Source organism: Cotesia glomerata, linkage group LG3 (genome assembly GCF_020080835.1).
Source record: "Cotesia glomerata isolate CgM1 linkage group LG3, MPM_Cglom_v2.3, whole genome shotgun sequence".
NCBI classification, from domain to species: domain Eukaryota; kingdom Metazoa; phylum Arthropoda; class Insecta; order Hymenoptera; family Braconidae; genus Cotesia; species Cotesia glomerata.
This window is the reverse complement of record NC_058160.1, coordinates 26,156,938-26,170,870: the sequence shown is the minus strand read 5'-3', so window position 1 is coordinate 26,170,870 and position 13,933 is coordinate 26,156,938. Positions and strand designations below refer to the sequence as shown.

At 29.2% G+C, this 13,933-nt stretch overlaps 4 protein-coding genes across 4 annotated transcripts; 2 read left to right on the top strand and 2 right to left on the bottom strand.

Moving 5' to 3' along the window:
* Positions 1 to 38: 38 nt before the first annotated feature.
* Positions 39 to 1,525, bottom strand: LOC123260300 (trafficking protein particle complex subunit 5). The gene is made up of 3 exons (XM_044721307.1): positions 1,331 to 1,525; positions 661 to 970; positions 39 to 198 (listed from the first exon to the last, which is right to left on the bottom strand). Exons 1-3 carry the CDS (start codon positions 1,501 to 1,503, stop codon positions 100 to 102), a joined length of 582 nt encoding a protein of 193 aa, XP_044577242.1. The 5' UTR covers positions 1,504 to 1,525; the 3' UTR covers positions 39 to 99.
* A 155-nt stretch (positions 1,526 to 1,680) lies between these two features.
* On the top strand, positions 1,681 to 6,787 carry LOC123260297 (exocyst complex component 4). The gene is made up of 4 exons (XM_044721304.1): positions 1,681 to 1,822; positions 1,941 to 2,102; positions 2,919 to 4,124; positions 5,261 to 6,787. The coding sequence occupies exons 1-4, from the start codon at positions 1,769 to 1,771 to the stop codon at positions 6,746 to 6,748; spliced, it is 2,910 nt and encodes a 969-aa protein (XP_044577239.1). The 5' UTR covers positions 1,681 to 1,768; the 3' UTR covers positions 6,749 to 6,787.
* A 103-nt stretch (positions 6,788 to 6,890) lies between these two features.
* On the bottom strand, positions 6,891 to 11,377 carry LOC123260298 (double-strand break repair protein MRE11). Its single transcript, XM_044721305.1, has 10 exons — positions 11,109 to 11,377; positions 10,779 to 10,947; positions 10,559 to 10,692; positions 9,787 to 9,977; positions 9,496 to 9,709; positions 9,092 to 9,428; positions 8,890 to 9,034; positions 7,617 to 7,774; positions 7,148 to 7,541; positions 6,891 to 7,076 (listed from the first exon to the last, which is right to left on the bottom strand). Exons 1-10 carry the CDS (start codon positions 11,212 to 11,214, stop codon positions 6,957 to 6,959), a joined length of 1,968 nt encoding a protein of 655 aa, XP_044577240.1. The 5' UTR covers positions 11,215 to 11,377; the 3' UTR covers positions 6,891 to 6,956.
* A 1,039-nt stretch (positions 11,378 to 12,416) lies between these two features.
* LOC123260302 (zinc finger SWIM domain-containing protein 7-like) lies at positions 12,417 to 13,838 on the top strand. Its single transcript, XM_044721308.1, has 4 exons — positions 12,417 to 12,684; positions 12,887 to 13,118; positions 13,190 to 13,423; positions 13,694 to 13,838. The coding sequence occupies exons 1-3, from the start codon at positions 12,561 to 12,563 to the stop codon at positions 13,338 to 13,340; spliced, it is 507 nt and encodes a 168-aa protein (XP_044577243.1). The 5' UTR covers positions 12,417 to 12,560; the 3' UTR covers positions 13,341 to 13,423; positions 13,694 to 13,838.
* Positions 13,839 to 13,933: the final 95 nt, after the last annotated feature.

Here is a 13,933-nt window from a genome sequence, read left to right as displayed (position 1 = left end):
AAAATTTAATTATTGTTTATTCTCTTTTGCTAATTTTTAAATATACAATAATAGATTATTATAATTATTGTTTATCACTTAAAGGTAAAAAGTAAATATTTATTTCTCATCGAGTTGTTTATCTCGGGCTATTACAGAATCATCGAATTTTACCATGTACGTTGTTCCTTTGTGCCAGTGCGCTGTTACTTTTGCTGGCTGAAATAATTTTTAACAATTATTAGTGATGTCAATTTTTTATAATTAATTTAATATGTTAAATAATTTTTTTCATTAATTAGATTAGAATTAAATTTTTGTTTTAATTTTTTTTTTCAATAAGAAAAAATTTTTAAAAATTGTCAGATGTCTATTAAACTAATTTTTTTATAATTTAACATCCATAATTAAATATAAGGTAAAAAAATCCAGTTATTGACACTTGCAATTTTATTTCAATTAAATAAAACCAATTGACAATTGATAATAAATCAATAAATATAATTTTTGAATTATAAATTTTAAGATGATGGGTTTTTTGAGAACATTTTATTTTTTTAATTAGAAAAAAATTGCAAGTGTCAATCAACTAGGCCAATGTCAATAACTGGGTCTTTTACCTTAGTAGCTGGAAATATTAAATTTTTATTTAAACACTCAAAAAAATTTCTTTTCACTTACAAAACCAGAATCACATAATACAGCTTCAACAATACCAGCAACAAATGACGCGCAGTTCAAGCTACCTTTATCTTTAGGTACCGATACATATTTGTTAACCAACGATTCCTTCTCAATGATGTAGTAAGTTCTTTCATCGTCATTAGCATGCTCCAACTTATCAGCTTCACGTCCAAACAGCGACTTCCACAGCGTACTTTTAACGAAAAGCAATATGTTGAGTAATTTTATTTCACGCTTCCCATTTTTATCTCGCATTATCAACAAGTCTGTAACTCGGTGACCAACATCTGCTCCAACTTCTGCTAATCTAAAATATTTAAACAATTAACATTTTTAATTACAAAATAAAAATGATACTGAAGTTAGCTGACAGCTGTCAATTTTTTTTAATTTTTATAACAATAAAAAAATGCTTCTAAAAATTTTCACCAAGAATTTTTTTTAATTTTCACAAGTGGAATTTTTTTATTAAATTTTTTTCATAATAATTTCATTGCTAAATAATTTTTATTGTCTTTCAACTTCAGTGTCATGAATAAAATCACTTATACTCCTATTTATTAATTAATAATTAAAACTTTTCCATTGTTTATTAAAAATAAAAAATTGAAAAATTGGAGTACGTATGATAAATTATTAAATAAGTAAATAATAAACTTGAACTCACTTGTTTTGTAATTCAGGTACAGTATAAACACGGTTTTGACAATATTGAACTAATTCAGAAAATAGTAAAGCATAACAACTCAAACTAACCTCACCTTTGCCTTTACTTAATGATTTATCAATAATACTTGTTCTAGGGCGTACCGCCGATATTGTTATATTATTCATATTCATTATTATAAACTATATAAATAATTTAACCTACTTTCTTAATTTTAATTTATCTTTTACAATAATATTTATACAATTATAAACTACCAAGTTGAAAAAGCGCAAGGTTTTTATTTAGCTGTCATCAGTCAGCTGTTTCAGATTTCAGATGGCGTTTAACTTTGACAGTTACGAAAAAACCTCCCATCAGATGAATGATTTATTTTTTTAACGTTTAATAATAAATGTTATTCAATAATAACAGAAAATATTAATTAATATTTATAAAATGTCTGGACCACCGATAAAACCTCCACGAGGTATAAAACATACCAAGGAAACAGTAAGTTTTATTATAATATTTTTATTTACATTTATAAATAAATTCACACCTATTTAGGTTATAAATTTTTTATTGATTATTGATAATTGTTGTTTAATAATTATAAATTATTTAACAGAGTGGATTGTTGATATCAGTAATACGAGCACTGTCAGCAAGTGAAACAAATGAGCAAAGAGAAGTTGAAAAGGCTAAACTTGAAAAGGAATACAAACGGAGTGATCAAAAGCTTGATGAACTGGTTTCATTGCATGATCAAGATCTTACTGAAGTTATGAAAGTATGTAATTTATTTATAACACTAAAGTTAGTCGAGATTTTTATTTTTTTTTATTTATTAAATATAACATTAAAGTTAGACGACGTTTTTAATTTCTTTTAATTATTAAATTAGAACCAAAAAAAATTTTTTTTTAATTGCTCCTACAGTTTTTCAAGTTTTTTACACATGAAAATTTTTTTTTATTATTTTGTAATAATTTTTTTAATAAAAAAAAATTCTATTAATTTTTAGATGTCAGCTAACTTGATTTTCATTTATTAAATTATGACTAAAAAATATTTTTTAAAAATTTGCACTTATAATTTTTCAAATTTTTTATGACATTCAAGTTAGCAGTCACTTGACAATTTTTTAATTTCATTTAACAAAACGATTTGTTCCAAAAAATTATTTTTAAAAAATTGAATTTTTCATTTTTTTTAAATTTCTAATGCAAATTTTTTTTTTCTAATTTTTTTTTGCCATAATTTATTTGTTATAAAATTTTTTAAATTATTAAATATATGCTACATTAATTTTCATAGTTTTTTACAAATAAAAATTTTTCTCTATTTGTAATAATTTTTCAATTAAAAAAAATTCTAAAAATTTTTATGTCAGCTAATTTAATTTTCATAATTAATTTTATTTAAAAAATATCAAATTTAATTAAAAATTTTAAATCAATAATTTAATTATTACCCAATTAATTATAAACTTATTTCATGGTTATTTAAAAAAAATATATATAAGCTGAAAATTCCAGCTTTTGATAAAATAATTAATAATTAAAAAAAAATAAATAACAGTAATTAAATAATTTTATTTAAACAGATATTCAGTAACTTATCTGAAAGAGTTACGTCATCACGAGAAAAGATTCACACAGTAAAAGAAAACCTGAATGCTTGTAAACAATTACTGAGATGCAGACGTGAAGAATTGATGAAGTTATGGCTGGAAGGCATTGAGCACAAACATGTACTTCAATTACTGAATGATATTGACCAGTTAAAAGAAGTACCGGCTAAATTAAGCAATTATTTGAACAAAAAATTGTACCTCCATGCGACCCAGCTGCTGGTATCCGCATTGTCAATGGGTGATGGTAGTTTAGAAGGAGTTGAAGCGCTGAGAGAAGTCAAGACAGAGTTGGAGGCAAAAAAGCAGCAGCTTCAGTCAAAATTACTCGAGGAATTGACGAGACACTTGTACGTCGAAACTACCAGGGAGGTTTTGTTGAAGAGACAAGGATCTGGACGCGATTTTCAGCGCAGTAACGAGGCTCGCGGATCTAGAGGCAATAAAGTAAAACGCGCGTTGTTGGACGTCAGCTATCCTAGCGGCCAGTTGGCTCGGGGACTTAATTCTCAGCAAGAAGATTTAACAAACATAATTGAGGATGAAAATTCATTGAATCCAGAAGAAAATTCTGAGCATTTCATTGCGATTATCATTGAATGTCTGGCATTGTTGAATAATATTCCCGACGCAGTCGAAGCGATCAAGAGTAAGATGCAGAATGAGTTGTTGAATATAATTGCGCGTACTTCGGATTCAATAAAAGCTAATGCTGATAAGATGATGCCTAAATCCGATGTCAGTGGCGTACGTATCATCAATCACGCAGACGGGGAAGAGAATAATGGTCAGTCGGCATTACTCGAGTTACTCCAGACTATTTTTGATCAGTTTAGAATGATTGCTAACGCTCACTCGATGGCGTTAAGAAGTTTCTCTCATGTTTCCAAAAAGTACAGCGTCGATGTACGATTGTATGAGATGCCTGATGTTTGGAGTAAAATACAAGCGGTCTTACAATTATTACTGACAGAGTATCTTGATATACAGAATGTTGTGGATCGACCATTTCAGCCGACTAATTTTTCCGAATCATCTGTTGATATTAATGCTTACTTCGCAAAGCGTAAACCTCAGAGACAAAAAAACGGGTCTTTGTTTAAATTTGACTTTTCTTTACATCCTAAAACACTAAATACGTATCTGAAGGATCAGAAACTCAGCAATGCTAGTTTTATAGTAAGTATATTTTTTTTTATTTATCTTTTATAAATTACTAAAAATTAATAGAATATAATATAATTTTATTTGTATCACAATATTTAGAGTTTTACAAAACTTTTACCATTTTACATTTATATACTTACATAATACAGTGGAATCTCGGTAACTCGAACCTTGTTAAGTCGAAATTCTCAGTAACTCGAAAAAAGTTTGTATTCCCTTCCGCTGAACTCTTAAATACGCGATATTTCGAATTATTTAGACTCTGTAACTCGAACTTAGTATCGTTTCTCTTCCAGCATCGATAAAGGATATTTATACTCTACTAGCAGTTCGCCCCGGCTTCGTACGGGTATTTAACAAAAATTTTCAAATTATTCATAATATAAGATAGCCTATGTCACCCGAGGATAATGTAGCTTTCCAACAGTGAAAGAATTTTTCAAATCGGTTCAGTAGTTTCGGAGCCTATTCAATGCAAACAATCAAATATTTCCTCTTTATAATATTAATATAGATAACTCGAATTTTAAAAGTGAAACTCTATAAGTCGAAGTTAGTAAAATATAAAGACGTTTTTCTCTGAACTGTCCAAGCTTATAGCAATCAAATTTAAATTCCTATAGGAATTTTCAATGCTTCTTATATTCTTGGTTGTAATGTATATTTTCTCTCTAAGTTATTTTATTGCAAATCAAGTGTTTTCTTAATTTTTTTGGTCTACTTGCAAATTTTGAACATCTTGTTAAGTCAAAAATTCGTTAACTCGAAGTTTATATCACTTTCCTTGAAGTTCGAGTTATCGAGAGTCTACTGTATTTTTGCACGACTCATGGTGCGAAGCATCAGAGAGTGCTTTACAATCGCAATTTTTTTTTTTTACCGTTTTCTTTGGTACACTCTTTTTTTTTATAACTTCATTTCGCTCTCTACAATACACTTTATTTTATTGCATTTTCTTAACTTAGTTAAATTAAATTAAATTTAAATTATTACACTCTTTACAGCTTTTATAACAAAGAATAATTTTTATACTACACAAAATTACTAGCTTTAAATTTCTGTCCAACTCTTATGTATAATTTTGTCTTTTTTTTTTTTTTTTCTCTAAAAATTCTATCAAAATTAACAATAATAAATCATTTTTTCAGGACAATGCATCATTAAAAATATCAAAACGGCTAGTATGTGAACCAGACCCTAAAAATATAACATTTATATTCCGTCCTATGATGCAATTTATCGAAGAAATAGAACGCGCATTAGAAATCCAACCTGGTAATTCTTGTACACTAAATAGTTTTATAGCTGACTACATAAAGGAAGAGTTTCTGGGACGACATCACATAATGGTAGCAACGACAATTGACGCTGCAACAAAAGCATCGGATGCTTGGCAAACCATAACACCACCAGAAGTTATGAAAGACTTGGGATTGGCGCGACCGCTGTTACAATCAGCAGTAAAAGTCGAGCAGTGTATAGCTGAGTTGAGATCACTGATGATAGCTCTGCCCCTTCAGGGCGAGCATTTTTGTACTCTGGCGCTCAATATTCTCCACAATTATCGGGAGACTTGTCAATCAGCGTACCGCAATATAATACAATCGGGGAATGAGGATAGAAAAATCTGTTCAGCGGCTTGGTTGAAAGACGACGACATCAGCAGGTTTATAAAATCACTGCCTAACTGGGACAATATGAAGAGTGAAACTACGAGCGATAAGCGTGGGAAGATAACCCGTGGATGGTCAATGCGTCGCCAGGAGACTCAGGAAGAAGAAAGCCCTGAAGATGTAAGACAGCGCAATTTGCGAGAAGCTGAAATTCTGGCGAGCAATTTAGGCGAGGGAGGAATAAATTCAAGCGAAATTCTATCTGACGTTGGTCAGCTTCGTTGCTTGGCACTTTTGCAAGAAAGTGTCGAGTGGTTTGCTTTGTCAATACGCTTACTTACTGCTGAATTACAACAATCTAAAAACAGCAATGACAACCAAACACTTTTACCACGTGTTTCTGATTCGCTTGTTGAACTGCTCGAGCAAGTCGCTGTTGAGTTTGAAGAACTTGCCAACACATGTATTCTTCTGCTGCATCTGGAAGTAAGAGTACAGTGTTTCCACTACTTATTACCTCGTGGCGAGTACAGTCATCTGTGTGATGGAGTTCAGGATCCTCAGGAAGCAGATCCGCGAGTACAAGAACTCAGTCGTGTTTTGCAGAACATCGACGAGTCACTGCAGTCTACTCTGCACCCCAAAAAGACAAAATATATTTTTGAAGGCCTTGGACATTTGATAACTAAAATATTAATAACTTCCGCGCAGTATATTGATAAAATAGACAAAAGTGGGATCCAACGTATGTGTAGAAATGTTTTTACACTTCAACAGACACTTACTAATATAACTATGGCCCGCGAACTGGCGCTGGATTATGCAAGACAATACTTTGAACTTTTTTATGAGACCCCTGAGGATATTTTGAATAATATACTTGAAAATGGACCACAATTTTCGGAGCTAGAGTATATAAATGCTTTCCAATTAATTGCTAGAAGTCAGGCACAACACTCTTCAATAAGTAAACAATTAGAAAGGTTATCTGAGATTCTAGGTGAAATTGGAGCTACAGTATAGTTTTATCGTTAGTTTATATTATATTAATATTAATAAATATACTGTTGAAAATTGGTAATAAAATTGTTATCAAAAATTATTTATTACTTAAAAAAAAACTTTATAATTAATTTTTAATAAAAAAATACTCTAACGTGAAAAATTATCTTCCATTAATGTAATTAAGGTAGCAATAGAAAGTATTTTTTAACAATAAATGTTATTTTGATTAATCAGAATCGCTGTTGTAGAACTGAGTTGGTTTACGAGCACCTGGTCGTTGAGTTGATGTCATTAGTTGACTTGGTTGAGTTGGTTGAAAGAAACGATCATTACCATTGTTTGATGTCTAAAAATTATTAGTACAAATTATTTAGATAAATTTAAAAATAATTGGAGATTGTTGGATAAGATTAGTACCTGGTTGTTTCTAGCCTGAGTGCTTATTGTCAGAGGACTCCTGACTGGAGACGCAGCAGGAGCAGCTCGTCCTCTGCCACCACGGGCTGCACCGCGTGTTCCTGCTCTAGCTCTTGTTGCTTTTGCACGTCCACGACCACGAGTAGGCACTGGCATAGGGTCATCCGCGTTGTCTAAATCTGGTACGTCTATCAGGTCCGATGGCACGGCGATGCTTCCATTAAGTCTTTGCCGTTCTTCCTTGTTGTCCAACATTCCTTTAACTTGATTTATTTCATCAGTCGAATTTTTAGCGCGTTCTTCCCGGAATATTCTTAATTCTTCCTCGTATTCGGCGCGATTCAACTTTATGTCACGAGTCTCAAAGTGGTCTAAGGTCTTCTTTACTTGATAACTGTAATAAATATTTTTATGAATAATAAAAAAAAAATTTATTTCATAAGTAAGAAAGAATTAAATTGATAGTTACTTGAAGATACTAAAGAAAGAGTTATTATCATTGGCTTTTATGCATCTATCTAATGCTTCATTCATCCCCAGCAATGAAAGTATGTTTAGCTCAGTATTATTTCTTCTTAAACTATTTTCCACTTCTTTTTGAATAGCCAGTGACCAGTCTTTATCAGTCTGAAAGTAAATAAAATTTACTAATGAGTAATCTATATTATTAAGAGAATAAGCAAAATTTTGTGGTCAGTGTATTTAAATGATAAAATGGGTTTTTATGGTTAAATTTGGTATCGTTGGAAAGTCTTAACCTGGAGTTATGCCTTTTCATGGTTTCATATTATTCTCACCAATAGTCAATTTATCATGATCAGTATTTAGGCTGCGTTCTAAAATGCTCTATCTCTAGATACATAATTAAGAAATGACCTTGTATCTCGTGAACTATTGACATTTTTAAAGATATAAGCTCATCCCGATGTTACACTCATCAAGACCTTTCATTTGAGTATCCACATCAATTTTTCATATATTTATATGTATTATATATATGTATATATGAAAAATATATCAAAATACATGTGGGTACTCAAATGAAAGCTCTTGATGGGAGTAACATCGGGATGAGCTTATATCTTTAAAAACGTCAATAGTTAAGAAATAACATTGAATCTTGTCATCTAATGATATTTTTAAAGATATAAGCTCACCCTGACATTACACTCATCGAGACCTTTCATTTAAGTACCCACATCAATTTTTCATATATTTTATATATTTATATATATTACATATATGTATATATGAAAAAATATATCAAAAATGCATGTGGGTACTCAAATGAAAGCTCTTGATGACCGTAACATCGGGATGAGCTTACATTTTTAAAAATGTCAATAATTAAGAAATGACCTTGTATCTTGTGAACTATTGATATTATTAAAGATATAAGCTCACTCCGACATTACACTCATCGAGACCTTCCGTTTGAGTACCCACATCGATTTTTTATATATTTTATATATTTATATATATGAATATATGAAAAATATATCAAAATGCATGTGGGTACTCAAATCAAAGCTCTTGATGAGTGTAACATCGGGATGAGCTTATATCTTTAAAAACGTCAATATTTTAAAAAGTACAGTGCAATTTAACAAAAGTAATTATTTAATAAAGCAAAATTTCATTTATTTATAGTTCACAAGTCACGGCAGTAACATAGTGACTGCAAGGTTAATAGTTTGAATAAAAATTATAATTTTAATAATCAAACTTTATATAAAAAATACCTCGTGTTGAAAACACTCTGCTAAATCAGCAGCAGCCTCATTGTCATCAAAATCTAAAGAGTCAAGCTTGAGGCCTCTTTTATCGCGTCTAAATAATATCAAGTCTTTAGCATTAGCAACTCTATCAGCATACTTGCGCGTAATCCTAAAAAAGTACTTGGAGTTAATAAAAGTAAATTTAACTATAATAAAAAATACCTACAACATAGAATCAAACATATGTATTTCTTCTTTGTAAACAACTTTTAGTCTGAGAAAGGGTATTTTTGGCTGATTAGGGTTCTCAGTAATAAGTTGTTCGACTTGAGGAAGCATCGTATTTGCTATATAATCATCAACGTATTCCAAAACACCTGTCGTTGAATCATCGCAATATTCTTTGTTGATAACCTCTGTAAGATCGATTGTGTCGAAGACTAAAGGTCTTACTGTTTGTAATTTTATAGCATCAATCAAAAAACGACCATCTTGGATTTTTAAAACCCCCACATGCTTCGGCTTAGATTCGCCTATCGCCATGGACGTTGCAACCGAACTCCCTGTAAAAATTAGTTTCATAATTATCACTTGTGATAATTGATTTTGTTTTTAAATAAATTTTATTACCTGGTTGCGTGATATAGTACTTTTCATCGTCAGGTAACGATATTAGTTCAGGTACAATACGACACTCGTGTTCGTGACCCCAGAAAATTAAATCAAAAAAGGATGGTAATTTATCTTCAGGTATACTTCCATGGCGAGTGTGTGCAGCGCGATTTTGATGTAATACCAAGATGTTGAAACAATTTTCAATGTTTTCAGGACGTAAAAATTTCACCTAAAAAATTTTAATGAAGATTAATTAAGGCTAATAAATTGATTGATAACTTTCATTTGATGATTGATCATTTATACCATATCATTCTTAAGTAATCTAGATAATCTCTGGTCTCCGATGTAACTCAAGCCATAAATAGCGATGTAACTATCACCTTTTTTTAGTATCATAGGTGAAATAGTTATTTGAGTCAAATCTGACACTTTACCAAAATAGTTAATCACTCCTGATGCTGCGAGTATGTCCAACGTACTTGTATACTCGAAACCTGTAAAAATATTTATTTATTTATTTATTTAACTTAAATGCCAAGGTGATGGCCCAATGGTAAATGGTACAAAAAATAAGTAAAAAAGTATATATAAGAATACAAACAGATCTACATTAATAAATTGAAAAAGTTAGGATTATAACTAATCGAACAAAGCATACAATTTAAAATTTGAAAAATAAAATCAACTAATTTCAATCAATAACAATGAGGTGAGTAAAAATGAACAAGAATTTGTAGATTGAATAATAAATGTCAGACTTGAGTTTGAATTTAAATTTAAAAGTTTAAGGTACTGTCGATAGCACTAATTTTAATGGTTTGGATTATCGTCAATGATACTAGGTATATCCAGCTCTTTTTTAGCTCAAGATCACGTAAAAATTCGTAAGCTTTTCTCTTGAAAGTGTCAATGCTAAGTGCATTGATGACATCAATTGGTAATTCTTGCCAAAGACGAATTGATGAAATTAAAAATGAATGCTCATTGGAGGCAGTTGAAAAATATGGTTCAAATAAGAATATTTAAAAAAAAAAATTTCATTAATATTATTAATATTGTCAAAAATAAAATTTACTTGGGTTATCATGGTTGCCATGAATTGTAAAAATTGGTAAACCAATATTCAAATTTTCATTTTCAAAATTAAGTTCTTGTGTGATATTTGACAGTACTTCTGATGGATCACTCAAAAATTGAAATTTTATTTTTCTGAAACAACGAAGCAATAATAAGAGTTAAAAATTATTAACTATAGTAAATCAATTTTTTGTAAAAGTATAAAAATATATATTTACCGATCACCGAAACAATATTTTCGTAATAAATTAATACATCTCAAAACGACATTCTGCGATGGTGTGCTGTCATGAAATAAATCGCCACCAAGTAAAATAAAATCGACTCTTTTGGCTACAGCAATTTGTAGGATTTCTTCAAATGTAATAAAACTGTCTTGTCTATCGGCTGAAAAATTAATTAATAAATAATTAGTGTGCCAAGTAGATAAAAACTGAACCAGACATGAGAATTTTTTTAAATAATTAATCAGTTTAAAAAAAAATAAAATAGTCATCAAATGTCTGGTATTTTCATTGTTATCATAAATAAATAAATAGAGATAATACTTTTTTTAGAACTGCGTTCTTCATAACCCAAATGACAATCTGTAGCAAGTAATATTTTAAAAATACTACTACCAGATGAATTCGCCTCTAGTGTTGGTTGAGTCATTTTTAAGCAATGATTTTTTAATTACTGTATTAAATATATTCAGGTACTGTAATTCAAGTTTAAAATTAATTTTTCACTGCACTAACTACAAATGTAAGTATATAAAATGATGATCAACATCAACTGTCTTGTGTCTCTTGACTGTTTAAACATAACACGCTTGTCTTGTTTTTTTGTGATCTGTCGGTAACATTAAATAGAATCCTTATGGTAACAATCCCGCCATTTTTGACATTTTTGATACCACCACAAACCTGAAGGCATATTTTATGTAGGTTTGAAATTCGCGGGAACTTCACAGTTATAATAATAATAATAATAGTATTTTAAGGAGGTCCTTTCGCCGCCAATGTAAAATAAAAAATATTAGATTATGAGTAAATTTAATTTTTTTCTAATAGTTAAGGTCCTTATTTATCTTATAGTGAGGTTTAACTTATACTTTACCAGACAAATTTTTGAAAAAATAAAATTTTTAAATGTTAGTATTTGTTCAGTCTTACGAGAAAATCAGACGTTTGCAGTATTTCTCGAATTATACTATCAGTCATGGATTAGATGAAGTAAAAAAAAAACTAAAAATCAGATTTTCGAAATATTCAGGTTTCTTTTTTTGCAATAAAATATATCAGTTACCGAGATATTTATTGAGAAATTAATATTTAAAAATCACAAAAAATTCTCAAGTTACCTACAATAAAATGGAGTCAAAAGATTTGGCAACGTTGCGTAGCGCGCGAGCTTCAGACCATTCAATAAATTCAAACTAAACTTTAACGCGCTTATGTTTTTCATGCATACTTATTAGTTGATTTATTGTTAACAAATTTTCATAATTCATAATTGAAAAATAAAACAATAATTAAAAAATACTAGCATTCCTGCCATGAGACATTAAAATGTTATGATTTTGTGACTAAACATTTTTAATTAATTTATTTATTTACACTGACTGCAAAAAGTTAAACACGGTTAAGGTTATATTGTGCAAATAAAAATGTAAACAACCGAAATAAAGCGTTGCCAAATCACGGACAGGTTACTAACAGCTGATTTACAACAGTCAAATTAATTTTTGTATTTAGCTATTTTTTTTTTAATTTTCAAAATTTCAACGATTAATGCCTCATATACTATTTATTTTTCAATTTTAGGAATTTTTATGGGTTTTGTATTTTAATTTATTGAAAATTTACTACTACAGTTGTTATGACTCAACTGGAGCGAAAGGACTTCCTTAAGAGAGGTTGTGTTTTATGTTATTGTTTACACACGTGACATTGCCTTTAAAAATTACAAAAAATTCATAAAAAATACACAATTAAATAATTTTATAAAATTAATCAATGAGCTCAATACCTGGAACATCAGGATCCAATCCAACAGCTGATAGTTTGATTGTCAAACAAAAAGGAATTTCGCGACATGTGCTTAATAAATTAGCAGAAGATTTTAAAAAAGAACAAAAATGTAAATATTTTATATTTTATACTTATTTATTATAGAAATAATTAAAAAAAAAAAATTATTTTCTAAAAATTGCATTTTTAATTTTTTAAAATTTCTACGCGTCAATTTTTTTTATAATTTTTTTTTTCTATAATTTATTTGTTAGAAAAATTCTTAAAATTATTAAACATCTGCTGAATTAATTTCTATTATTAATTTTTAGTTACAGATTTATCACTTGTTAGTCTTTACTCAGCATTTGGTGACGTTTTTGACAGAGCGTTGAGCTTATATGAATCAAGTAAAATAAGTAAAATAATAGCCTTTGATCCAAACGCTCAAGGTGTTTGGAAGGAAATAAATTCTAGTAGATGGTTGCTTGAAGTACAAGGATTATCCGGTGAAGCTTATATTTTATTTCCCAACGTAAACTACTGTCCATGTGCCGCTTTCAAGTACTACTCCAATTAAAAAATAATACCGTAATACTTCTGTCATATTAATATATCTATTTATTAAATCATAGATACCAAGTGCTTAGGGATCAATCAGACCAGACATGTAAGCACGTTCTAGCAGCTTGGTTGGCTAGTCTTGATCCAAGTAAAGTCACTGAGAAACATATTACACATGAACAATTTAAAAATTTATTACTGTACCAAGTTTCGGAGAAGTAAAGTAATGTCACTAAACAATCACAAATTCGTTGTCTCGAGAGATTTATAAAATTAATATGATCTATTAATTTTAACGAGATAAGGTAAAAGACCTAGTTAATGACACTTGTAATTTTATTTTAATTAAAAAAATCAAATCAACTCTAATAAATTAATAAATATAATTTTTTAATTATAAATTTTAAGAAAATTGGTTTTTTGAGATTATTTAATTTTTTTAATTAGAATAAAATTGCAAGTGTCAAACAACTAGGCCGGTGTCAATAAATGGGTCTTTTAAATTAATTAGGATTATAATTTTGCTCTAACATTTATATTCCTTCAATTTTTCATTTAAAAATTTTATTTTGCAGTGGATAACGTGTTGGTACTCAGACAATGAAATAAAAATAACTGTTGGAGATAACAAATGTCTCCAAGGAATCGCGTACATTCCAAAGATTATTTTTCAAGAATATAATCTTACTGAAGAAAGTTTAGTTATGCTCCAATTGATGTACAAAGTAAATTATTAGTTAATTGATATTAAATTTAATAAATTATCGATTTGTATGACAGTAAAGTTAATTATTAAATAAATTTCCAGGATGTAG